Source organism: Oryctolagus cuniculus, chromosome 11 (genome assembly GCF_051225735.1).
Source record: "Oryctolagus cuniculus isolate XC-2025 breed Fujian yellow rabbit chromosome 11, ASM5122573v1, whole genome shotgun sequence".
Lineage (NCBI taxonomy): Eukaryota > Metazoa > Chordata > Mammalia > Lagomorpha > Leporidae > Oryctolagus > Oryctolagus cuniculus.
The window spans coordinates 106,591,386-106,619,281 of record NC_142877.1 but is presented as its reverse complement, the minus strand read 5'-3'; the positions used below and the strand labels follow the sequence as shown (position 1 = coordinate 106,619,281).

Genomic DNA, 27,896 nt, shown 5'->3' with positions numbered 1-27,896 from the left:
TGAGATCCAGAAAGAGAGAGTTGTGGGGTGGGGTTCCTCTTCGAGGAGGATGCAGGAAGAGAAACCCCACTATCCCTGGCCAAGGCACACAGAAAGTTCGAACACAAGGACCTGCAGCAAAAGTGACATAGTGTGTCTGTGGGAACCCTTACATGCTCATATGGACTGGGTGGGTACAATGGAATTTTGTGCATTGTGCTGGTTTTTGAGCCTGGAAATTCTTTTCTCTCTACTCTCTACCAGTTGAAAGCCCAATCAGCCGTTAGGTACTCTTCTCTGAAACTGCCTTAAATTTTTGAGTCAATTTCAATTCATTGGTAATGACTGTGGAGGGAATGAATACAATGATTGATTAGTGATGTCTGCCATGGGCTTGGAAGTGGGGAGTTGGCATGAGGATAAAGGAAGGAGTGGTCCTCCTTACTGCAGTCTAGAGGCCCTGTGCTTTGTAATCCTATGTCACTACTTTTTTTTTCTGTCTATACTGAACATTTATTTCCCTATAAGACTGGAAGCTCCTTGTGCAGAATATGTACTGGACACAGGGGCTGAAGATGAGGTTGGAAAACTGGGTGAATGGCCTCTGAACTCCACCCTGTTCTGGAGATTAAATTTCTCTTGTAGGCAGAGAAGAACCATAGCAAGTTGTCACATTCTGGAGAAGGGGTGGGAAACAGGATCTGATCTAAACTTTGGAAAGTTCTCTACTGCAGCAAGGCGGGGGATATGAATAGAGGGAGACAGGACTGGAGGCAAAGAGATAGAGCTGAAGGGGATGGGATGAATTTGAGAGCCATGGAGATGTAGAATGATTTAGGTGTGTTAGTGAGGGAGGAAGACAGAGTAGGCGGCTCCTAGACTGGGTGACCAAGTGCAGGTGTAGAGGGTCTTTCCCAGAAGAGGTGGTTTGTCCTTGGCCCTTTATTCCTCCTTCAGGGTCTGAGGCTTGCACATTTCTGTCTGTTCACCTATTTTGTGTCTCCTGTGCTTGTGTCTCCTTCTTGACCTCACTGCTGAGATTCAACACTCAAATTCCACAGTATATTCTACAGCAGCCATCTGGGGCCTGTCAGCATCTGCCCTGGACTGAAACTGCTGAGAGCAGGGATCATACTGTGCTCGTCAGAGCTCCGTATCACCAGGCACATGACATGAGTCAGGCAAGCTTCCGATGAATGAGCGAGCTGAGGCCCCCTGGGCCTCTCTACCCAGATGTTCACTGGCACCTCACACCCAACCTCCCCCCAGCTGCCCTCTTCTGGGATTGGCCCACCAATCATGCAGTTGCCTGAGTCGTAATCTAAGGATCAGCCTTGAGCCCTCCCTCTTTTTTCTTCTGCATCCCATTAGTCACCACCCCATTTGACCATCAAACATCTCCATTTTCTCTGCCACAGTCATGTGGCTCTGAGCTCAGACTTTGTTCCCTGAAAACTTGCCACAGCTCCCAGTCTCTGTCCTGTCCTTTTAAATGTGATTGGTCCCCTATGGACCATGGTCTTCTAAGCATATTACGCCAGCAAGGGGTAACCTACTGCACTGTTCTAGGGATTCACTCAGGATGTCTTCCTGTCTCTGTGCCCCTGTTGCTCCCTGCTGCCCTCTCCCAGGAGCTCTGGACCCATATACTCTGGAGTGCCCCTAGGATGAGAACATTCAGATGTCTGGCTTTAGCTTTTCAGCCAAGCAATAACTCTTTAGTCCTTGATCTTTGCATTACCTGGGCCGTTGGACAAAGACCACCCCTCTGACAGCCCCACATCCCAGGAGCCCTCCCTGAGCTGGTGGGCAGCTGTGATCCTCCAGCCCCTGCAGAGGAGTCTGAGACCTGATTCCAGGTGTACTCCCTCCAGTCGAGAGTCTGATTTCTTGTGAACAATGGGGGAGTACATCCTCTGCATTCAGTGACTGTGGGAGCTCTGTGACTGCATGAGAGGCTCAGGGTGTAGCTGGGTCTCTGGGCAATCAGTGTGAATGGCCCCACAAGCTCAGAGCTCCCTGATTCCTTGGGGTGGCTCATTACAATGGGATCCACACTCACATTGTGGATTGCACAGGTAGATACTTTGGGCAGTGTGGCAGTACAGATGAGTATTGCACCCACTGTGGGCTAACACCTGGGCATTTATCACCTTGGAAGAGAAAAACTGAGGGTGTGATTACATCAACAGAGACCACACTCTCTTTTCTGCTAACGAGAGGAGATCCACCATGCCCAACTTGGGTGACACTTGGATACTCGTCCCACCCTGGAGGACTGACCAGAGCTCCCTGGCCACACACAGCACACACCTCTGGGTATTCACTGCAGATACCCCACTAAGCCACAGAGGCATAGTTCAAAAACAAAAGCCATCAGAAGAAAAAAACAAGTATTCTCACAAATACCTGAAAATAAAGAAATTCAGGAAACAAGAATAAGGAAGATAACATGGCCCCTCCCCCAAAGGTACACAATAACACTTCAATATTAGAATGTGAAGATGAAAAGATTGATAAAATACCTGAAACAGAATTCAAAAGATTTAACATAGGGTTACTCAGAAGCATTGAGGAACAAAATTGGAAATTAAAGAAATCCATGGGGCCAGTGCTATGGAGCAGTGGATTAAGGCCCCAGCTTGCATTTCTGGCATCCAATATAGGCACTGGTTCAAGTCCTGGCTGCTCTACTTCTGATTCAGCTCTCTGCTATGGCCTGGGAAAGCAGTAGAAGAAGGTGCAAGTCCTTGGGCCCCTGCACCTTCATGGGAGACCCAGAAGAAGCTCCTGCCTCCTAGCTTCGGATTGGCTCAGCTCTGGCCATTGCGGTCATCTGGGGAGTGAACCAGTAGATGGAAGACCCTCTCTCTCTCTGGCTCTACCTCTGCCTGTAACTCTTTCAAATAAATAAAATAAGTCTTTAAAAAAAAAAAGAAATCCATAGATGACATGGATGAAAAATTCTCCCATGAAATTGTGGTTTAAGAGAAATCAAAATAAAATATTGGAAATGAAGAATTGAATATGTCAAATAAAAAGTACGGTGGAAAGCCTGAACAACAGATTTGGTGAAGTCTGAATATGGTGAAGAAAGAATATCTGATCTAGATGATAAACCTTTGGAAATTATTCAATTTGACCAAAAAAAAAAAAAAAGAAATTAGAAAACTTAAAAACAGTGTTAGAGATTTATAGGATACTATCAAATGACCCCACATGCAGGTCTTAGGAATTCCTGAAGATGTGGAAAGAGAGAATGGATTAGAAGAACTATTTAATGTAATAATTACAGAAAACTTCCCTAACTTGGAGAAAGAAAGGACCTCCCAGTGCATGGGCACATAGAACTCTTTAAAGACATGACCAGCAAAAATCTTCAACAGGACACTTTGTAGTCAAGCTTTCAACAGCAAAACAAAAAGAAACTATTCTAAAATGTGCAGGAGAGAAACTCCTGATTACTCTCAGAGGATCTTCAGTTAGACTCACAGCTGACTTCTCACCTGTAGCCCTAGAGGATAGGAGAGAATAGAGAGACATAGTCTGATTTTCAAGAGGAAAAAAAGTCAATGCAGAATACTGTACCCTGCAAAGCTCCCATTTATGAATAAAGGTGAAATAAAGACCTTCTATAACAACTATAAATTGAAATAATTTGTCTCCACCCATCCAGCCTTACAAAAGATGCTTAAGGATGCACTACACATGAAACATAGTCCCCATCATGAAAGAATGTGAAGCCAGAAAATCCCCCAGTGAAAGTACAAAAGAAATTCAGAGTAAACGATAGGAATATTTATGGAAAAATGGAAGGGCCAAGTTGTTACTTATTAATAATAACCCTGAATGTAAATGGCCTCAACTCTCTAGTAAAAACATACAGACTGACTGAATGGATTAAAAAACAAGACCCATCTGTTTGCTGTCTACAAGGAACACACCTCACTAAGATACATTCAGACTGAAAGTGAAAGGATGGAAAAAGATATCCCATGCTAACAGAAACCAAAAAAGAGCTGGTGTAGCCATCCAAATATCAGACAAAATAGGCTTTAACACAAAAACTGTTAAAATAGACAAAGAAGGCACTATGTAAGGATTAAAGGATCAATTCAACAGAAGATCTGACTATAATAAACATATATGCACCTAATGCCAGGGTGCCTGGCTATTTAAAAAAAGGGAGACACAGACTCTAATACAACAGTAATGGGGGTTCTCACACCCCACTTTCAGCAATGGGCAGATCAACTAGAAAAAAATCAACCAAGAAACAAAAATCTGATATTTACAGAATCTTTCATCCCACTGTTGTACAAATGCATTTTTTTCATCAGTGCATGGAACTTTCTCTGGGACAGAGCATATGCTAGGCCATAAAACAAGTCACACCAATTTGAAATCTTACTATGTATCCTTTCTGACCACAATGGAATTAAGCTGAAATTAATAACTCAAGAATCTTGAGAACATACACAAATACATGGTGACTGAACAACATGCTCCTGAATGAACAGAGTGTCACAGAAGAAATAAAAAAAACTCCGTAAATGAATGAAGATGACAATACAACATATCAAAACTTATGGGATACAGCAAAAACAATGATAAAAGCAAAGTTTATAGCAATTGGTGCCTGCATCAAAAAATTGGAAAGGCATCAAATAAATGAGCATTCAATGCATCTCAAAGACCTAGAAAAACAAGACCCATGCTCAAAATTAGTAGGGGGAAATAAACAATTAAAATTTTAGGGTAAACAAAATTGAAACAGAAAAATAAAAAAGATCAGTGAAATGAAGAGCTGTTTTTTTTGGGAAAAAAAAGCAAAATTGACATATCATGGCCCAACTAAACAAAAAGAAGAAGACCCAAATCAACAGAACCAGAGATAAAAAGGGAAATGTAACAACAGATACCATAAAAATAAAAAGAATCATCAGGAATTACTATAAAGAGTTATATGCCAACAAATCAGAAAATATGGAGGGAATGGATAGATTCTTGAACACAAAACAACCTACCAAAATTGAGCCATGAAGACACAGAAGGCCTAAACAGATCAATAACCAAGATGGAGACTGAATCAGTAATAAAGACCCTCCCAACAAAGAAAAGCCCAGGGGGGCCAGTGGTCTGGCACAGCGGTGCAGTAGGTTAAAGCCCCCACCTGCAGTACCAGCATCCCATATGGGTGCTGGTTCGAGTCCTGGCTGCTCCTCTTCCAATTCAGCTCTTTGCTATGGGCTGGGAAAGCAGTAGAAGATGGCCCAACTCCTTGGGCCTCTGCACCCATGTGGGAGACCCAGAAGAAGCTCCTGGTTCCTGGCTTTGGATCAGCTCAGCTCTGGCTGTTGCAGTAATTTTGGGAGTGAACCAGTGGAATGGAAGACCTCTCTCTCTCTGGCTTTACCTCTCTCTGTAACTCTAAAATAAATCTATAAAAAATGACAACAATAGGGCGGAGCCAAGATGGCGGAATAGTGAGGGCGCGCACCGATAGTCCGGGAAAATTTAGTTTAATAAAAGGGAAGTTACGGTAGCCTCAGAAAAAAGAACCAGGAAAATATTGCAGACAAAACTCTTCTGGATCCAGTGGGCGTGAATCGGAGGACCTACTGGGAGAACAAGGTCGCCCACCGCGCGCGAAAGCCGAACCGCAGGACCGAGCCACGGGACTGAGCCGCGGAAGCCGAGCCGCGGGACTGAGCTGCGCAAGCTGCAGGGTCTGCGCGCAAGTGCTCGAAGGGGAGTGCAACAGCGGGGAGACTTGGGAAGTCCAGGGCTCCGAGTCCACACATCGGCGCTGGAAGGGGAGCAGACCTGCGTGGAGAGCGTGGGAGCCCACAGTTCGGGACATCAGCGGCAGACTCAACACACCAGCGCTGGAACGCGAGGTGAGCCGAACCTCAATAACCCGAGACACCGGCAGGCAAGCGGAGAGAGGAGACTAGAGGGAACGACCCCCGGGGCGGGGGGGACTTCACCAAGCTAACTGGAAGAGAGAGAGAGAGGGAAAAAAAAAAAGGTGACTGGTATGGACACGGGTTTGTCTCTCTCCACTCACCTCTCAAGGGCGAGCAAGACAAAGAGCAGGCACCATCTTGGACATACGTCATAAGCAGAGCGACCTCAGGTCTGCACCGGCCCTGAGCCTAGCAGTAAAACCTGACTCTGGGTGGGGCGAATTAACAGGAGATTAGGACTTAGTAAATTTATGGTGCTACTGAACTGAGACTGTGAAAAAAGAGACGGTGGGGGAGAGAACTCACGGAATTCACGTGAGCACTCTCCAGAGACGCTACAATTCCGTAACTTTGGCAACCCAGTGGGAGACTGAAGGAGAATTTGAGCCCACTCTAAGGGCCGAACAGATTCCCTGTGTGGTCCTTGGGAAAGAGCTTCTGATCTCTGGCTCCTGTGGGTATATCATTTGCCTGCTAACTACCTCCAACTTTGTTCAGCTGTGCAGAATAACTTCCCTTTTGAATCAAAAAAAAAAAGAGAGAGAGAGAGAGAGAGAGAGAGAGAGGTTTACCACGCCTAACCTGGGAGTGTCACCTTTGGCACACCAAACAGAGCTCTCAGGCCACACCCATCTCAAGCCCTAAGGCTCCATCAAAAACAGATAGTCCACTTAATCTAGAGTCATAGTATAACAAGAAAAAGCACCACAGTGAAGAAACCAAATATCTCCAATATGACAAATAACAAACGCAAAAACCAAGGTAATAAAAACAAGGAAGTCACCATGAAGCCCTCAAATGAAAAAGACACCCCAATTCAAGATTATGAGGATGATGACATAGAAGAAATGCAAGAAGCAGATCTCAAAAAATTGATAAGAACATTAAGAAGTTCTCAAAAACAAATTCTTGAACTACAGAAATCCTTAATGGACAAGATAGAAAATCTCTCTCGTGAAAATGAAATATTAAGGAGGAATCAAAATGAAACGAAACAACTAGTACAACAGGAAACTGGGATAGTGACTGAAGTGAAGAATTCAATAGATCAAATGAAAAACACAATAGAGAGCCTTACAAACAGAATGGGAGAAGCAGAAGAGAGAATATCGGACTTAGAAGACAGAGAACAGGAAAGGATACAGTCAGACCAAAGAAAAGAAGAGGAAATTAGGAATCTAAAACATATTGTTGGGAATCTTCAGGATACTATTAAAAAACCCAACATTCGGGTTCTAGGAGTTCCTGAAGGCATGGAGAGGGAGAAAGGATTAGAAGGCCTTTTTAGTGAGATATTAGCAGAAAATTTCCCAGGTTTGGAGAAGGACAGAGAAATCCTAGTACAGGAAGCTCACAGAACCCCTAATAAACACGACCAAAAGAGACCCTCACCACGGCACGTTGTAATTAAACTCTCCACAGTGAAACATAAAGAAAAGATCCTAAAATGTGCAAGAGAGAAACGTCAGATTACTCTCAGAGGATCTCCAATCAGACTCACAGCTGACTTCTCATCAGAAACTCTACAAGCTAGGAGGGAATGGCAAGATATAGCCCAGGTACTAAGAGAGAACAACTGCCAGCCCAGAATATTATATCCTGCAAAGCTATCATTTGTGAATGAAGGTGAAATAAAGACTTTTCATAACAAACAGAAATTGAAAGAATTTGTTGCCACTCGTCCAGCCCTGCAAAAATGCTTAAAGATGTGTTACACACAGAAACAAAGAAACACGGTCATCAATATGAAAGAAGGTAAAGGAAGGAAACCAAGGAAGGAAAGCTCACAGCAAAAGATCACAGGGAATTCAAAGCATATATTAGAACTTATCTTTGGCAAATGGCAGGGCAAAGTTACCACTTATCATTAGTCACATTGAACGTGAATGGCCTGAACTGTCCAGTTAAAAGACACCGTTTGGCTGATTGGGTTAAAAAACAAAACCCATCTATTTGCTGCTTACAAGAAACACATCTTTCCAACAAAGATCCATACAGACTGAAAGTGAAAGGCTGGAAAAAGATATACCATGCCAACAGAAATGAAAAAAGAGCAGGCGTAGCCATCTTAATATCAGACACCATAAACTTTACCACAAAAACCGTTAAGAGAGACAAAGAGGGACACTACATAATGATTAAGGGATCAATTCAACAGGAAGATATAACAATTATCAATGTATATGCACCTAACTACAGGGCACCGGTTTATCTAAAAGATTTGTTAACGGACTTAAAGGGAGACTTAGACCCCAATACAATAGTACTGGGGGACTTCAATACTCCACTCTCAGAAATAGACAGATCAATAGGACAGAAGATCAACAAGGATACAGTAGATTTAAACGACACTATAGCCCAAATGGATCTAACAGATATATACAGAACTTTCAATCCTACAGCTAAAGATTATACATTCTTCTCAGCAGTACATGGAACCTTCTCTAGGATTGACCACATACTAGGCCATAAAGCAAGTCTCAGCAAATTCAAAAGAATTAGAATCATACCATGCAGCTTCTCAGACCATAAAGGAATGAAGTTGGAAATGAACAACTCAGGAATCCCTAGAGCATACGCAAACACATGGAGATTGAACAACATGCTCCTGAATGAACAATGGGTCATAGAAGAAATCAAAAGAGAAATCAAAACTTTTCTGGAAGTAAATGAGGATAACAGCACAACATACCAAAACTTATGGGACGCAGCAAAAGCAGTGTTAAGAGGAAAGTTTATATCAATAGGTGCCTACATCAAGAAATTGGAAAGGCACCAAATAGATGAGCTTTCTATTCACCTCAAGGATCTAGAAAACCTACAGCAAACCAGACCCAAATCTAGTAGGAGAAGAGAAATAATTAAAATCAGAGAAGAAATCAACAGGATTGAATCAAGAAAAACATTACAAAAAATCAGCCAAACGAGGAGCTGGTTTTTTGAAAAAATAAACAAAATTGACACCCCATTGGCCCAACTAACTAAAAAAAGAAGAGAAAAGACCCAAATCAATAAAATCAGAGATGAAAAAGGAAATGTAACAACAGACACCACAGAAATAAAAAGAATCATCAGAAATTACTACAAGGACTTGTATGCCAGCAAACAGGGAAACCTATCAGAAATGGATAGATTCCTGGACACATGCAACCTACCTAAATTGAACCAGGAAGACATCGAAAACCTAAACAGACCCATAACTGAGACAGAAATTGAAACAGTAATAAAGGCCCTCCCAACAAAGAAAAGCCCAGGACCAGATGGATTCACTGCTGAATTCTACCAGACATTTAAAGAAGAACTAACTCCAATTCTTCTCAAACTATTCAGAACAATTGAAGAAGAGGGAATCCTCCCAAATTCTTTCTATGAAGCCAGCATCACCTTAATTCCTAAGCCGGAAAAAGATGCAGCACTGAAAGAGAATTACAGACCAATATCCCTGATGAACATAGATGCAAAAATCCTCAATAAAATTCTCGCCAATAGAATGCAACAACACATCAGAAAGATCATCCACCCAGACCAAGTGGGATTTATCCCTGGTATGCAGGGATGGTTTAATGTGCGCAAGACAATCAATGTGATACACCACATTAACAGACTGCAGAAGAAAAACCATATGATTCTCTCAATAGATGCCGAGAAAGCATTTGATAAAATACAACACCCGTTCATGATGAAAACTCTAAGCAAACTGGGTTTGGAAGGAACATTCCTCAATACAATCAAAGCAATCTATGAAACACCCACAGCCAACATCCTATTGAATGGGGAAAAGTTGGAAGCATTTCCACTGAGATCTGGGACCAGACAGGGATGTCCACTCTCACCACTGCTATTCAATATAGTTCTGGAGGTTCTAGCCAGAGCTATTAGGCAAGAAAAAGAAATTAAAGGGATACAAATTGGGAAGGAAGAACTCAAACTATCCCTCTTTGCAGATGACATGATTCTTTATTTAGGGGACCCAAAGAACTCTACCAAGAGACTATTGGAACTCATAGAAGAGTTTGGCAAAGTAGCAGGGTATAAAATCAATGCACAAAAATCAACAGCCTTTGTATACACAGACAATGCCATGGCTGAGGAAGAAATTCTAAGATCAATCCCATTCACAATAGCTACAAAAACAATCAAATACCTGGGAATAAACTTAACCAAGGACGTTAAAGATCTCTACGATGAAAATTACAAAACCTTAAAGAAAGAAATAGAAGAGGATACCAAGAAATGGAAAAATCTTCCATGCTCATGGATTGGAAGAATCAATATCATCAAAATGTCCATTCTCCCAAAAGCAATTTATAGATTCAATGCAATACCAATCAAGATACCGAAGACCTTCTTCTCAGATCTGGAAAAATTGGTGCTGAAATTTATATGGAGGCACAAGAGACCTCGAATAGCTAAAGCAATCTTGTACAACAAAAACAAAGCCGGAGGCATCACAATACCAGATTTCAGGACATACTACAGGGCAGTTGTAATCAAAACAGCATGGTACTGGTACAGAAACAGAAGGATAGACCAATGGAACAGAATTGAAATACCAGAAATCAACCCAAACATCTACAGCCAACTTATATTTGATCAAGGATCTAAAACTAATTCCTTGAGCAAGGACAGTCTATTCAATAAATGGTGCTGGGAAAATTGGATTTCCACGTGCAGAATCATGAAGCAAGACCCCTACCTTACACCTTACACAAAAACCCACTCAACATGGATTAAAGACCTAAATCTACGACCTGACACCATCAAGTTACTAGAGAACATTGGAGAAACCCTTCAAGATATTGGCACAGGCAAAGAGTTTCTGGAAAAGACCCGGGAGGCACAGGCAGTCAAAGCCAAAATTAACTATTGGGATTGCATCAAATTGAGAAGTTTCTGTACTGCAAAAGAAACAGTCAGGAGAGTGAAGAGACAACCGTCAGAATGGGAAAAAATATTTGCAAACTATGCAACAGATAAAGGGTTAATAACCAGAATCTACAAAGAGATCAAGAAACTCCACAAAAACAAAACCAACAACCCAATTAAGAGATGGGCCAAGGACCTCAATAGACATTTTTCAAAAGAGGAAATCCAAATGGCCAACAGGCACATGAAAAAATGTTCAAGGTCATTAGCAATCAGAGAAATGCAAATCAAAACCACAATGAGGTTCCACCTCACCCCGGTTAGAATGGCTCACATTCAGAAATCTACCAACAACAGATGCTGGCGAGGATGTGGGGAAAAAGGGACACTAACCCACTGTTGGTGGGAATGCAAACTGGTCAAGCCACTATGGAAATCAGTCTGGAGATTCCTCAGAAACCTGAAGATAACCCTACCGTTCGACCCAGCCATCCCACTCCTTGGAATTTACCCAAAGGAATTTAAATTGGCAAACAAAAAAGCGGTCTGCAGCCTAATGTTTATTGCAGCTCAATTCACAATAGCTAAGACCTGGAACCAACCTAAATGCCCATCAACGGTAGACTGGATAAAGAAATTATGGGATATGTACTCTTTAGAATACTATACTGCAGTAAGAAACAACGAAATCCAGTCATTTGCAACAAAATGGAGGAATCTGGAACACATCATGCTGAGTGAAATAAGCCAGTCCCAAAGGGACAAATACCATATGTTCTCCCTGATCGGTGACAACTGACTGAACACCAAAAAGGAAACTTGTTGAAGTGAAAGGGACACTATGGGAAACGGTGACTTGATCAGCATAGCCCTGACTGTTAATGAACAACTTAATACATTATCCCTCTTAGTAGTTTTTTTGTCTGTTCTACTTGATATGACTGATTTAATTCTGTAATTAATACACAGTTATTCTTATGTGTTGAAATTTAACTGAAATGTGATCCCTGTTAAACATAAGAGTAGGAATAAGAGAGGGAAGAGATATATAATTTGGGACATGCTCAAGCTGACTTGCCCCAAATGGTAGAGTTAGAAACATACCAGGGGACTCCAATTTAATCCCATCAAGGTGGCATGTACCAATGCCATCTCACTAGTCCAAGTGATCAATTTCAGTTCGCAATTGATCATAATGAAAGGACTAAGAGTCAAAGGGAGCACATAAGCAAGTCTAGTACCTGCTAACACTAACCGATAGAATAAATAAAGGGGAGAGTGATCCAACATGGGAAGTGAGATACTCAGCAGACTCATAGAATGGCAGATGCCCTAAATAGCACTCTGGCCTCAGAATCAGCCCTAAAGGCATTCAGATCTGGCTGAAAAGCCCATGAGAGTATTTCAGGCATGGAAAGCCAAGACACTCTGGCAAAAGATCTCTGTGAGTGAGATCTCAGTGGAAAGAACAGGTCTTCAAAGAAGGAGGTACCTTTCTCTGAAGGGAGGAGAGAACCTCCACTTTGACTATGACCTTGTCTAAACAAGATAAGAGTCGGAGAACTCAAGGGGCTTCCATAGCCTTGGAAACTCATGACTGGAGCATAGGGAGATTACTGATGCCATAGACAGGAGTGTCAATTGGTAAAGTCAACAACAGGAGTCACTGTGCACTTAGTCCTCATGTAGGATCTCTGTCCTTAATGTGCTGTGCATTGAGATTTAATGCTATAACGAGTACTCAAATAATATATTTCACTTTGTGTTTCTATGGGGGTGCAAACTGTTGAAATCTTTACTTAATGCATATTAAACTGATCCTCTGTAAAAAAAAAAAAAAAAAAAAAAAAAAAAAAAAAAAAAAGAAAAGAAAAGAAACTATCAACTCCCAACTTGACTCTCACTGGGATTAAACATGACAATAGGTCTGATCTGATTTCTGATTTCATCATCATTAAAAAAAATCATCTATTATTTTTCACTTTATGTTTCTGTGTGGGAGCAAACTGTTGAAATCCTTACTTAATGTATACTAAGCTGATCTTCTGTATATTAAGATAATCGAAAATGAATCTTGATGTGAATGGAAGGGGAGAGGGAGTGGGAAAGGGGAGGGTTGTGGGTGGGAGGGACGGTATGGGGGGGAAGCCATAGTAATCCATTATTCGTACTTTGGAAACGTATATTCATTAAATAAAAGTTAAAAAAAAAATGACAACAATAAAAAGAAAAGCCTAGAAAGCAATCCACTCATCTAAAACCAGTTTATCTTTGACAAAGGAAATAAAATCAGTCCCTTGAGCAAGGACAGTCTCTTCAAAATGTTGCTGGGAAAACTGAATCTCCATGTGTGAAAGTATGAAACAGGACCCCCACCTGGCACTTCACACAAAAATGCACTCAAATGGATCAAAGACCTAAATCTACAACTTGATACCATCAAAGTACTAGACGACATTGGAGAAACTCTGTAAGACATTGGCATAGGTAAAGACTTCTTGGAAAAGTCCCCAGAGGCATAGTAATCAAAGAAAATATTTACAAATATGATTGCATCAAGCTGAGAGGCTTCTGTACTGCAAAAGAAATACTCAGGAAAGTGAAGAGGCAACTGACAGAATGGGAGACTATATCTGCAAACTGTGAAACTGATAAAGGATTAATATCCAGTCTATAAAGAGCTCAAGAAACTTAATCACCAAACAATCCAGTTAAGAAATTGTCAAAGGCCCTGAGCAGGCATTTTTCAAGAGAGGAAATTCAAACAGACACATGAAAAAAAATGCTCAGGATCACTAGCCATCAGGGTAATGCAAATCAAAACTACAATGAGGTTTCACCTCACCCCAGGTAGAATGGCTCTCATACAGAAATTGACAAACAATAAATGCTGGTGAGGATGTGGGGAAAAAGATATCTTACTACATGGTTGGTAGGACTGTAAACTGGTGCAGCCATTATGGAAGACAGTATGGAGATACCTCAAAAGTCTAAAAATATATCTACCATATGACCCAGCCATCTCACTCCTGAAAGAATTTACTCAAACAAAATGAAATCAGCATATGAAAAAGTTATCTGTACCCCCATGTTCACTGCAGCTCAATTCCCAATAGCTAAGATATGGAATCAACCCAGATGTCCATCAACTGATGCCTGGATAAAGAAATTACGATATATGTACACTATGGAATACTTCTCAGCAGTAAAAAGAATGAAATTCTGTTTTTCACAACAAAATGGATGCAACTGGAAACCATATACTTAGTGAAATAAGCCAGTCCCAAAAAGATATCATATGTTTTCCTCAATCTGTGGTAACTAATAGTGTACCTAAAATATAATGTATTGGAGTAGAACAGACATTTTCAGATTCAATGACCATTTACAGCCCTTATCTGTACTGTTGAGGAACACTGTTTTTTTTCCCTTTCATACTATTTTGTTGAACTTTTCCTTAGTGTAGGGTTAATCTTATAAGTACAAAGTAAACTTAAAATAGATCTTTGTAAAAATTCAGAGTGGGAATAGGAGAGAGAGGAGGAAGAGATGTTGGAGCATGGGTGGGAGGGAGGGTGGGATGGGAAGTATCACTGTGTTCCTAAATTTGTATAGATGAAATTTGTACACCATAAATAAAATTTTAAAAAAAGTTAGGAAGGAGGAGAGAGGGTGGCAGTGAGGGAGGGAAAGAAAGTAGGGTAGAAAGTATCATTATGGTCTCTTTTTAAAAAAAGAAAGTATCATTATGCTCTTAAAATTGTATATGTTAAATACATGAAATGTGTTCCCTTTATTGTATATTTAAAAATAACATAAAGTTTAAAAAATATTTATCTTTTTGTCCACAAAGAAAGCTATACACTATATATTGTGAAGTGAGTACAAAATACCAGAGTCTACCATGATCAACCTACATGTTTGCATTCTTAGAAAAGGGCTGGAAGGCTAACACAAAGCATCAGTAATAGTTCTTTCCTGCCTTGGTAGCATGAAAATTTTTATTTCCTCTTTTCTGATTTTCTTTATTCTACAGACTTTTTGTAGCAAGAAAGGAGTTCATTTATTGCTTGATAAAGTAATACAGGTGTTATTTCTATTTTAGAAATAATAGGTAGCTGCTGAGAAGCGAGGCTAAGAACAGATCATAAATGTGCAAGCTTGACTCTTACCACTGTCACATTTCACTCCTCGCCAGCCGACATCACACTCACAGGAGCCGTCACCCGAGAGTCCTTGGTTGCATCTTCCATGGACACAAGAACATGCTGAGTGGAAAGATCCCCACAAGTCATCAGACTCTGACCTGTGTCAACATCTCATCTATCATTTCCAGGGTTTGCGTGATTACATCTCATTCTTTCAGGGAGGGTAGGGGTGCAGAAGGCAGAGTCTAGCAGGTTGGCAGGGCAAGCCAGATCATGCCTCAACAACAGGATTCAGACCACAGCTTTGGGTCTGTGTAGCACTGAGGGTGTGATCCAAGCAGCAGCAGGGTGTCCTCAGCCAAGGTTCTATGAGAGTTATGTGGGCTTCTTGGGATAAACCCATGTTTGCTGTTTAAGAGTGGACTTCCAGGGAAGCCCATATGAGACTGGCTTTCTACAAGCCTGGTGTGGCACTGACGTCTTCATTTATGTGGAAATGCTGATTCGTTTGTTTCATAGGATGATCATGAGCTGTACTGACAACGGGATGAAAGCAATGGATGACCACAGCCTTCCTCCAAAGCATTCATTTTTGGAAATTTTCTGCATCCTATGGGGATCCTCTATGGATCCTGGGTTAAGAAACTCCTGCACAAATGTAAGCACACAATTCTTCCAAACACACAGGAAGAAGGACCTTGTGATTCCAACAATGTATGGCCCAACTGCAGGGATTCAATCACATATTAAGTTTGTCTGGCTTCAAGCAGCCGATGAGAAAAGGGTGATAGCCTGGTCAAGCTTTTGGTTTTAGTACCAGGTAGAACAAAGCTTTGTTTTCTCATCATGGATTAGGAAATTCCTCCTCCCAGGTGTCACTGTGCACGAGGAGGTCAGGGTGCAAGGGTGCCAGGTGCTGATGATGTGGCTTACACAGATCACTGTCTCTGCAGAAGTGAAAGTATGTGGTTTGCTGATGACAGATCAATAGGGTGCTCTTAAAGGATGCCATGAATTAAGAGCAAGGCATTGAGGTCCAGCAAGATGCTCATTCAAGTCTCAGTTCTGCCCGTCACCAGCTGTGACCTTGGGGGAACCCTGCCCTATGCAAATGACACAGACATCTTTATAGTCCACAAGGACAGCAGCAGGCAGGATTGCCTTCTGCCTCGGGAGAGAGGCCAGATCACTGTGTCTCTGTGCATTCCTGCTCAGTTTCGGCAGGCTGGGAGGCTGGTGGGGTGGGGTGGGGCAGTGGCACGGTGCCTACCTTGATCACAGTGGATGCCATATTTGCCCTCGACGCAGTTCTCACAGGCCGTCCCACTGAAGCCCTCCCCGCACTCACAGGTGCCTGTGCCGTTCACACCATCCAAGCAGATCCCGTTACCAAAGCAGACATCCTGTCCTTTCCCTGGGCAGGGCTGGCACTGGGGCCCAAAGAAGCCAGCGCAGCACGCCCTGGTCTGAAACAGAAGGTCAACATCATGCGCTTCCAGTTCCCGTTTTGTCCAGCCTCAGTGTAGAAATCCTGCTGTGGCATTTGGTGCCTGCCTGTGTCTCTGGCCTGAGGGGTTGCCAGAGATGGGGGGCAGACAGCTCTGAGGACTCGGAAAGGCTAAGCAGTTTCCAGGGCTACTAGGAACAGGACTGACATCTCCATCAAGGAGGCAGAGGGAGGAAAGAGGCAAGTAAGGGAAGTGGTCGAAGAAAAATGCGACAGGCGGCGGGGTGTCCAGAGCAAACTACAGAGTAAAGCAAGCGACATTGAGCATGGGAGATGAGGCCCTTTCACACTGAAGCTTATTTTATCCACTGCTCTACAGTGGATAAGCCAGTTTATAAGCCAGTCCCTTATAGTTCAGGGGAACCCTGGATGATGTCTGCTTGGTTTTTAGCCTACCTTTGCTCTGGAATGCATGGAAGCACTAAACCTCCAGCTTCAGCGCCACGCCAGCCCACCTGTGCCAGGACAGGCAGAAGTTCTATCGAGTCCTCTGGGAGGAAGCAGGCAGGCAGTTACAGCACTGTCCTGAAAACGCCAGTGCAAGCCCAGAGGTTCTTAGCTCTGTCGTGCTTCCTCCTAAGTGAAGAGGTGCACCCTCCTTCCCTCAGGGTGCCCACTTCCTCTGTCCCTCATGTTGACAAGCGGGGTCACAGAGCTGCCTTGTTGTCACAACAGGAGGTCAGTCCTCTTAGCCTCTCTGACCTCAATTTCTTAATGATTATACAGGAGAGAGAGAGAGAGAGAATGAATGAATGAATGAATGAATATATCTCCCTTGAGCTTGTTCATTCCCCAAATACCCATAACGGCCAGGGATGGACCTGAAGCCAAGAGGAGAGAGCTCAATCCAATGGCAGGGACCCAACTACTTGGGCTGTCACCTGATGCTCCCTAGGGTCTGCATTAGCAGGAAGCTAGAATCAGGAGCTGGAGCCAGAAACTGAACCCAGGTACTCCAATATGAGGCACTGGCATCTGAAGAGTTTAACATCCACCTCTCAGTTCCTCGATTTCTTCCTCATGCAACTGAGTGTTGTAGCTCTTCCCACTTTCTGTCTCACAGGGCAGTGCTGAGTTTTATTGCTGCCCCTGCTCCTTTGAATGACAACCAGGGGGAAGGTGAGGGGTGGTGGGAGGGGTTCATGCAAAGGCGTTCTGAAGAGTCTAACAACTGACTGACTTCCCGAGCATCGCTGAAGGAATCGGAAGAATGACTGAATCCCATACTCACAATGACAGTTTTCACACACTTTGGCTGGCATCCAATGAATGGGGAACGCTTTCCCATGAAATATATGGTGTAGATACATCTCCTCGTCTCGCCACCCTGTGACAGAGCAATGATTTCGTCAGCTTTGTAGGTAGGAAAAAGTTTCCGAATCTCTAAAAACAAGTGGTTAGGTGATCCATTGCTATCTATCTAGGTCCATTGCTATCTATACTAGAACGTTCTGGAAAAGGAGTCTAGTGGCTACTTCATGCCGCCTCACAAGAAAGCACAAAAGCACAATGTTGGCTGCCAGAACGCCAGGTGGCAAAATCCAAATAATTACACTTTACAGTAACATCCTGTAAAAATTTCTCTCTGGAAGGTAACTCAAATTCAGAAGAATCATAGACTAAAGCAGATAAAATTGCATCCTAGCCATGTACATGAGTTGACTACACCTTGATTACTATTTATTTCACTTATAGTCTTCCTTGGTCTGAGAAATAATTAAGGCTATTTACAAAGACCCATAATATATAAAAGTAAAAGTAAAAATCAAGTGAGAGAATCAGCATTTGTTATCATTATAAATCATCATCCTGCTATGGAAGAGTATTCTTTGTAATGGTTGTTATTTAGAATAAATAACTACAAGAAATATGGATTTGAATTAATCCAAAGGTATGTCTACCTCCTGCATGCCAGCCACCTGTTTCCCTGGGGAAGATTGTTGTAACCTGAACTATGCAAGGAAATCAGGCAGGACCAATACATCCAGGCTGGACTGGTTTTGGGTAGAGTCTGTGTTCTGTGATAAGATTTCTTGCTGCTGTTCTGAACAGGTAACTGGGAGGTGGAAGATGTAAAAGTGAGAAGTCCTTTCCTGCATGTATTCTCACTGACAAAAGCCTGTTTCCATTTACTGATCGAATTTTATCTTAGTACAAACGGATGTAAGACTTTACAAAGATGCATCCATGTCACCAGGTAAAATGAAATGAAGTAACAAGGCAGTGAAAATGAGCTCTGCTGGAGACTCTTATATATATTTTTTTTTAGTCTGGGCTCCCTCAGATTTGGAAACTCTTCTGTCAAAGTGGACAAAACACTTACCAGAGGTTTAGTCCCAAATGGGCAGATCGGCTGCTGCGGACACTTTCCACACTTGCCCTTGGTAAAATGCAGAGGCAAAGAGAACATCTTGAAGCTATTAATACTAGTGAAGAATGCAAATATATTCTAGGGCAGGTGGTTTCAGAATGTGGAGCAGTCACCTGCTCAGCCTCTTTAGTGCCCTTGGAGATAAGGACCAACTCCTTCAGGCCGTATGTGTTTGAGCTTTACTTTTCCCCACAGCACCCTTCTGCATCAAGTAACCCCTAACAGAGTGGAGGTCTTATTCATTTACATCCTAATTCCTTTATCAACAATCCTTACGTATTGGAAATTAGTGACTTAGAGCCAACTCAGAGATGAATGGTGGGCTACACACAGTGCCCAGCCTTGGGAGCACTTGGTCTGCCTGGAGGGTGCAGAGAGATGTTCAATGGAGATAGCAAAACTGCTATAAGACAGCCAGCAAACATTAAGAATGACATAAACACCTAAGCGCAAACTGACCTCAAACTAGGAGGTGAGCAATGAGGCCACTCTTAACTTGGTGCCCACTGCACCGTTTGGTAGGCTGTTCAGGGTTCCATTTCTGGGGCCAGATTGCCTAGATTTGAACCTCTTCTCTGACACTTGCTAATATGTATACCTGTGTGCATTACTTAACATGTAACATGGGAATAGTAATGGGAGCTACTTTGTAGGGTGTAGTGAGGATTACCTGAGTTAGTACAAGTAAAATTTTAGAGTGGCCCCTTGCATGTAGCGCCCAAGAAATGGCTACATTTATTACTATTACTAAAAGATCCTACACTGTCCAATGGACCAGAGTGAAATTTTTCCATTATTGCATCCCATGTTACACTGTACTTGTCCATGTTCACATTTTACTTCTAGTAATGAGGTTTGGCTAATCCCTGCCACAGATGAACCATAGTCCTCTCCCTGTACCTGTGCTAGACAAGGCATGACTTCAGAATTCTTCCAACACAGCTCTCCCAGGTACACAGGTACAATCTAATGCATTGACCACGAGCTCTCTGAGGGCAGGGGTTGTGTCTTTATACAATCAGCCTGGCATGCTCCATGGCACAGCAAATGCTCACTCACTGGTTTTTGGATTAAACTAAGATACGGTAAAAGAGAAGTCTTATGCTTCAAAATTATAAAAAACACAAGCCAACCCCACTGGTTGCATCATCAACCTTGGATATAACTTACTCGTACAATGCTTGTGTCATTATTATCACACCTATTCTTCTGAATTTCCAGAACTTTCCCCAAGCCATGGATCACACCCTTGTCAGTGGCTACGTTGGTATAGTTGATTGGAGCCTCATTTACATAGAGCTGTGAACAAGAGGGTTAAACATGACCTTTAATTGCAGTGGTTTTAAGGGAGATGGGGAAGGTGAGCCCGGAGGCTACCGACATGACAACAGCCTAGGAAATCTTCCCATACCTACCCAGAAGGCAGTGTGGAAAGAACTCAACCTAGGAAAAGGGAGTCCAAGTGATAGAGCTGCATTTGACACCACCTATGTGACCTTTGGAGAATTGCTTTCCCTCTCTTTCATATTTTTTCCTTTGTAAAACAAAGAGGTTGATCAGGATCATTTCTAGGGTCTCTCTTCATCTCTCAAATTAATCAGTTCCTGTGTGTTTGAAAAACGCATCTTACATGGGTACTGGTTTGGGTCCCAGCTGCTTTACTTTCAATGCAGCTCTCCTCTCTCCTCTATGGCCTGGGAAAGCAGTATAAGATGGCCCAAGTGCTTGGGCTCCTGCACCCATGTGGGAGATTTGGAAGGAGCTCCTGGCTCTTGGCTTCGGATGGGCCCAGCTTGGGCCATTGTAGCCATTTGGGGAATGAACCAGAGAATGGAAGGTCTCTCTGTCTCTCCCTCTCTCTGTAACTCTACCTCTCAAATAAATAATCTATTTTTTAAAATTTTTTGACAGGCAGAGTGGACAGTGAGAGAGAGAGACAGAGAGAAAGGTCTTCCTTTGCCGTTGGTTCACCCTCCAATGGCTACCGTGGCTGGCGTGCTGCGGCCGGCGCACCGCGCTGATCTGATGGCAGGAGCCAGGTACTTCTCCTGGTCTCCCATGGGGTGCAGGGCCCAAGCACTTGGGCCATCCTCCACTGCACTCCTGGGCCACAGCAGAGAGCTGGCCTGGAAGAGGGCAACCGGGACAGAATCCGGTACCCCCGACTGGGACTAGAACCCGGTGTGCCAGCGCCACAAGGCGGAGGATTAGCCTAGTGAGCCGTGGCACCAGCCATAAATAAATCTTAAAAATATATATTTATAAAAAGAAAAATGCTATCTCTTGATCTTTGTTTTAGGGCCCATTGACAACACGGCTCCATAGAGATGCTCAGTTGTACTGTAGCCTGGTGGTCCCAGAGGGATGGAAGCTCTCCACAACCAGGACATGGAAAAAGCAACTCGTCCTTGAGCTTGTCCCTACCTCATGGTTAATTTATAAGCAACCCCTGAAAAGGCTACCTGACAGCTAACAATAAGAGTAACTAGCTACGGATTGTGAGAGATGGTGTGTTTGGATCTATCTTTGCTTAGTGTGTTCGTAAGCATTCAATCCTGAGAACTAAGTCAGTATCTAAAGCAGCCAAGTCACATTCCGCTTTGAGCTATAATTTGTTCTGTTTTGATATTTTCTTGGGAAAGGATAAATGAAACTCTTAATTCATTAAAGAATATAATGAATGTGATTGGAGACCAAAGGTTTTTTGAAAATTGGGGTGATGTGTAGTATGCGTTTGTGTGTGGAGGTGGAGCAGGGCTGAAGTTGAGAGAGGAGAACAATTCTGTGTTATACCAAGTTAGTACCCAACAAGGGTTAAAATTCACACAATAATTCCTAAATTAACATCTCCAATTTAAAAAGATGCAACTAAATACTTAAACTTGAATTTCCACTGAATGTTTGTGTCTCTCATGAGTTCCTTGCAATCAACCCATTTCCATCTGGATGTTGGGATAAGTCCAAGGCTGGGCTTCACGGAGGAGCTCTCAGGTCTGTGTATATTGGGAACACTAACAGGAAACCTTCCTTAGTCTCAAATAGTGTGATGACAATTTCCAGAATTCCAAGATGCTATTTTTTAAAGGCCAAAATAGAATAGTTGATGTTGTAATGCTGTTTAATTTGGCATGAAAAAGTCTGAATGTTTCCCATGATTGGATATATACTGAGAATTGTGGGCTTACTTTAAAATTTTGATTTAAACACATCAATTTACTTAAAAAGATTTTTTCCATACTTCTGTTCTCCTAAGAGAAAGTAAATGAGTATTAATACAACTAAAGCCTCTACTGTGTGAAAAACTTTTGCTCTGGATCAAAGAATTTCTGCGTAAGTAGAAAATAAACATTATAGCACTGAAATAGATCCTTCTAAGTTCTTTGGAATATTGATCTTCATATGATGAAATAAAAGATGATAAAAACCAAAATAAAAATGAAAGCTATCAAAAATCACTGTTATTGTGGAAAAATCAGAAAATGAGTATACTTAAAAGGGTGGAACAGCCGAGACTCGAACCAGCACCCGTGTGGGATACAGGCACTGTAGGCAATGGCTTTACCCGCTATTCCACAGTGCCCACCCCCACACTTGATCTTAGCCAAAACACCAAGAAGCAATAAAAAGATCCTTTTAAGTATATTCACGTTGATTATCTGAAGGCTGGAGACAGGGTGGGTGATGAGCAGGACAATGTGGTTCAGTCATTACTTTATGGTGAAACACAGACAACTGTTTTGTGTTGGTAGGGTCTGGGACTCACTGGTGGGATTATCTCAATATGGAACAGATGAGGATTGACAGGAGCTGAGACACTGGTTACTGGGTTTTAACTAAAAGGATCACACCTGGTTGTTGCGGAGAAAGAAGCCGAGGAGGTAGGAGAAACCCAGCATGGTCTCCCGGTGCATGCCATGGTGCAGGTCATTCTTCAGGAGTTTCTCATCCAGGACCACGTGATACTGCACTATGTCCTCCTCCTGAGCCACACAGAGAATAGAAGTGAACCAAGAGATCAGCCAGTCCATTATGGGTCTGCTCCACAGTGCCAGCACTGGGGGCATCACCGTGAGAAGCAACAACGTGTTGGAGTAGAAGTTCAGTGGGTATTAAACACCAAAGTGAGTTGTGGAATACATTACCTTGAGAACTTGCAAACTTTCCACGTAGGATGGTCAAGAACTTGTTCAGTGACTCTGAAGCCCAGATAGAGGGTATGAATGTTGGGGTGGGTTGCAAAGGTGACAGTTTTGGGTGGAACTGTTCTGAAGTGAGAGTCCCTGCACCCCAGCCTCTTCAGGGATGATGAGTGGAAGCCCAGTGAGGTGTCTCAGAGACCCTCCTCTGTGGCTCATGTCCCCAGCTGGGTGGCATGTAGGACTGGGGTCTGACTGAGTGCTGAGCAGTCTCCTGGCCATGGGCAGCTGAGCTGCTCACAGTGAGCAAGGGACAGGAGAGCGGGAGGTGTTTCCTGGGGTGCAGATGTGTGGCCACATCTGAGCAAAATGGCACCTCATATCTGATCCAAGATGGCTGCCTGGTAGGGCGGACAGACTCCCTCCAGCACAACCAGCAGAAGCTGGAGGTGCGCTATGGGTTTTAGAGTGGTTCCTACCCTTTTAATACCTCTTCCCAATCACCAACACTTCCTGCCCCTGGTGAAACCAACACTGATTGAGAGGAATTGAAGCACGATGTGAGGGAGGAGAGAAGGTTATGAGTTGTCTCTCACTGCAAGCCCGCCCTCCCATGCTCTCTGCTGGGGCTGAGGCTGTAATCTGCACCCCTTCCTTCCCCTAGGGTTCCGGTTCTGCTGATGGCAAGCACTGGAGGGCACTTGTGAGGCTTGGGCTTGCTCCTTCCCTCTTGCTTCCAGCTCCTGTGGATCCCACTCCTCTTCCTAGGCAGTGGCAGCTGAACGGAAGGGCAGTTTCCTAGGACTCATCATGCCCTCCCCACCTCTGAGGCACCAGCCGGGCGATGCCACCTCCTGCACATCTGAGTTTTGGGCTCACTGGCCCCTTCTTCCAATGTCAGACACCAGCCCCTGCTGAACATTCCCTGTGCCATAGCCTGAGGTTCCTTTAAGGTTCCTGTTTTAATAATTCCAACCTCCAGGTCTTGCATGCCCTCCTGCCACTTCTACCTCTGTGATCTCTGCCACCCCTCTCTCCCTTTATACCCAATAAACAGTTTGTACTACTGAGTTCTCTCTGCTTCAGTAACTGGTGTGCTTTGTGTCTCCTGAAGGACCATACTGGCTCACGGGCCAGGCCCTCTTCTCTGGCTGTCTGCCTGCACAAACAGTCCATCCCTGTAGATCCATGCTGCTGACGTCACAGCTCTTCAGGCCAGGAAGATGTCAGGGACTGGAGCAGCAGCTATGAAGATCCTTCCTGGTTCCTAGGATGCCTGCAGGCTTGTGTGTAGGGGCTGGGACGCACTAAACAGAGCAGCTTGGGCATGGGGGTTTTGTGTGGGGGTGGAATTTCTGCACGAGGTTATGTTAAGAATGTGGATATGGACAAGGGGCTTTGATGAAAGAGTGAAAAGGCATAAAACTGATGCACTTAAAATGTTGAGCGTCTGAATATGCAGCGAATAACCTCCCTGGCGCTTGTTCCCTATACCTACTAGAGTTGTGACTTTCTTCTCCCTGACGTAATTCTCGATGGCGTCATTGTTGGGGGCGAACACCGTGTAAGCATCGGCAGCCTCGATTGCATTCACCAGATTATATTGCTGTGGTGGAAAGAGACCAGAGCGTATGAGCAGTTCCCATCCCCAGGCAACCCCAGCCAGGCTGTCATGAAGGGAGTGTGGTACTTGCAATGATGTATCCCCGGAAGATGGAGTAGTTGGGCATCTGCTCCAGCCGGGTGAGCAGGTTTGGTAAGGAGCCGGTGAGAACTCTTTGGGGGACCAGCACCTGGGAAAGGAAGCCCCCAAATTCTGTTAGCACATGTTGCTAGGATTTGCTGCTTCCAGATACACATGAAAATCCTATTACTTTCTTTAGACAGTACAAGGAATTGACATTGAAAACATGTTGAAGATTACTCAGATTGAAAGTATTCTAGGACGCAAAGTGAAAGGGAGAAAGAGACTTGGAGGTGTTGGTAGTTCAGTTTTATGTCTTGTCCTTAAACTTCCTGCTGTTGGGGAAAATCCCACCATGCCCCAGAGGTCTCATAGCTTCCCCAAGTCACCTAATCCAGTTTTTCATCTTTCAGTGAAGACCTGAAAATCAAACTGAAATGCAGCAAGCTGCAGTTAAAATCCACTGTTTACTCTACAGGCTCTTCATTTCTTGGCTCATGCAATGTCAAAAAATAGGGCATTTTACCATAAGATGTAGATTTCTGGCTTCCTGTTTAAAAACATCAGTCTGCATTTCTGCAGACAACACAGAGCTGCAGAGGGTAGCCACTGGGACTGGGAACGGCAGCTATGAGGATCCTTCAGTCATTTTCATCATAGTCCACGCTCGCCTTCCACCTGTTTCCCCTCAATCATCTTTGTCATGTGCATGGTGTCTATGGGCATTTGAGTTTGCAAGCCCTGCATGGCTCACCTTCTGGACAAAATAAATGTTTCTATCTTCTCATTCTGCCTAGAACCTTCTCCAATCGAAGGACATAAAACTGGAATGTTTTAGTTTTTTCTTTTTCCCCCTAATTTTTTTTCAAATATTTATGTATTTACTCGAGAGGCAGAGTTACAGATAGAGGAGAGAGGTCTTCCATCTATTGGTTCACTCCCCAAATGGCTACACTGGCTGGAGCTGAGTTGATCCGGAGCCAGGAGCCAGGAGCCAGGAGCTAGAACTATAAAACTAGAAAAATAAAAACAAACCAAATTCTAAATTAGTAGGAGGAAAGAAATAAGTAAAATTAGAGAATAAACAAAATTGAAATAAAAAAAACTATATAAAAGATCAGTGAAGAGGTGGAGTTTTGAACAAATAAACAAAATTGATAAACCATTTGTCCAACTAACCAAAAAAGAGGGAGAAGACCTAAATGAATAAAATCAGAGATGAAAAAAAGAAATGTAACAACAGACACCACAGAAATAAAAAGAATCATTAGAAGAGCTATATGCCAAAATATTTGGAATTGCAGACCAAATGGATAGATTCCTAGACACATACAAGCTACCAAAATTGAGTCATTAAGCCATAGAAAACTTAAACAGACCAAAAACCAAGATGGAGAATGAATCAGTAATAAAGACCCTCCCAACAAAGAAAAGCTCAGGATTGTGCAGCTTCATTGCTGAATTCTACTAGACATTTAAAGAAGAACTAATTTCAATTCTTCTCAAGCTATTCAAAATAATTGAAAGGGAAAGAATCCTCCCAAAATCCTTTTATGAAGCCTGTATGACCTTAATTCCCAAACCAGAAAAAGATACAATAGATAAAAAGAAATTTAAATCAATATTCCTTCAACATAGAAAAACACAGATACAAAAATCCTCAACAAAATATTAGCTAATCCAACAACACATCAGAAAGATTATTCACTCAGACCAGGGATTTATCCCTGGTATGCGGGGATGATTCAACACTCACGAATCAATAAATGCATATATCACATTAACAAACTGAAGAACAAAAACCATATTGTTATCTCAATAGATTCAGAGAAAGCATTTGATAAAATACAACATCCTTTCATGATGAAAACCTTAAGCAAATTGAATATAGAAAGAACATTCTTCAACACAGTCAAGGCAATTTATAACAAATCCAAGGCCAGCATCCTATTGAATGGAGAAAAGCTGGATGCATTCCCCCTAAGATCTGGAACCAGGCAGGGATGCCCACTTTCACCACTGCTATTTAATATGGGCCTAGAAGTTTTAGCCATAGCCATTAGTCAAGAAAAATAAATCAGAGGGATACAAATTGGAAAGGAGGAAGTCTAACTATCCCTATGGGCAGATGACATGGTTCTATATATAGGGTATTGAAAAGACACTGCTAAGAGACTACTGGAACTCATAAAATTGTTTGGTGCAGTGGCAAGATATAAAATCAACACAGAAAACTGAATAGCCTTTGTATACATAGACAGTACCATGGCTGAGAAAGAACTTTTAAGATCAGTCCCATTCACAATAGCTCCAAAAAAAATTAAATACCTCAGAATAAATTTAACCAAGGTTAGCAAAGAACTCAACGATGAAAATTATAAAACACTAAGGAAATAGAAGACTTTAAAAAATGGAAAAAATCTTCCATGTTCACGGATTATAAGAATCATCATCAAAATGTCCATAATATCAAAAGCAATTTACAGATTCAAGGTGATCCCAATCAAAATACCAATGACATTCTTTGAAGATTGAGAAAAATTGATGCTAAAATTCAAATGGAAAGACAAGAGACCTTGACTAGCTAAATTAATCTTATATAACAAAACAATGCTGGAGGCACCACAATACCTGATTTCAAGACAAACTACAGGGCAGTTATAATAAAAACCACCACCTGGTACTGGCACAAAAGCTAACTTGTAGAAAAATTGAACAAAATAGAAATTCCAGAAATCAATCCAAGAATCTACAACCAACTTATCTTTGATAAAGGAGCTAAAATCAGTCCCTGGAGCAGGGACAGTCTCTTCAAAATGATGCTGGGGAAATTAGATCTCCGTGAGAAGTATGAAACAAGATCTCTCCCTTACACCTTACACAAAAATACACTGAATATGGATCAAAGACCTAAATATACAACCTAATACCATCAAGTTACTTGAGAACATTGGGGAAACCCTGCAAGACATTAGCCTAGGCAATGACTTCTTGAAAAGGACCCCAGAAGCACAGGAACTCAAAGCCAAAATTGACAAATAGGATGACATCAAGCTGAGAAGCTTCTGTACTGCAAAATACTCAGCAATGTGAAGAGGGAACTGACAGAATAGGAGGAAGTATTTTCAAACTATGCAACTGAAAAAGGGTTAACATCCAGAATCAATAAAGAGCTCAAAAAAACTGAACAACAAAATAAACAATATACTTAAGAAATGGTCAAAGGACTTGAACAG

At 42.5% G+C, this 27,896-nt stretch overlaps 1 protein-coding gene across 1 annotated transcript in view; it reads right to left on the bottom strand.

Moving 5' to 3' along the window:
• STAB2 (stabilin 2) overlaps nucleotides 1-27,896 on the bottom strand; it is a 211,070-nt gene that overhangs the window by 62,892 nt on the left and 120,282 nt on the right. The window contains exons 32-39 of the mRNA XM_051845830.3: nucleotides 24,671-24,769; nucleotides 24,475-24,582; nucleotides 22,689-22,820; nucleotides 20,011-20,139; nucleotides 18,793-18,849; nucleotides 17,701-17,796; nucleotides 16,233-16,428; nucleotides 14,987-15,082 (exon numbers count right to left, since the gene is read on the bottom strand). Of these exons, the coding sequence (XP_051701790.3) occupies nucleotides 14,987-15,082; nucleotides 16,233-16,428; nucleotides 17,701-17,796; nucleotides 18,793-18,849; nucleotides 20,011-20,139; nucleotides 22,689-22,820; nucleotides 24,475-24,582; nucleotides 24,671-24,769 (913 nt within the window). The remainder of the gene's footprint in view (nucleotides 1-14,986; nucleotides 15,083-16,232; nucleotides 16,429-17,700; nucleotides 17,797-18,792; nucleotides 18,850-20,010; nucleotides 20,140-22,688; nucleotides 22,821-24,474; nucleotides 24,583-24,670; nucleotides 24,770-27,896) is intronic.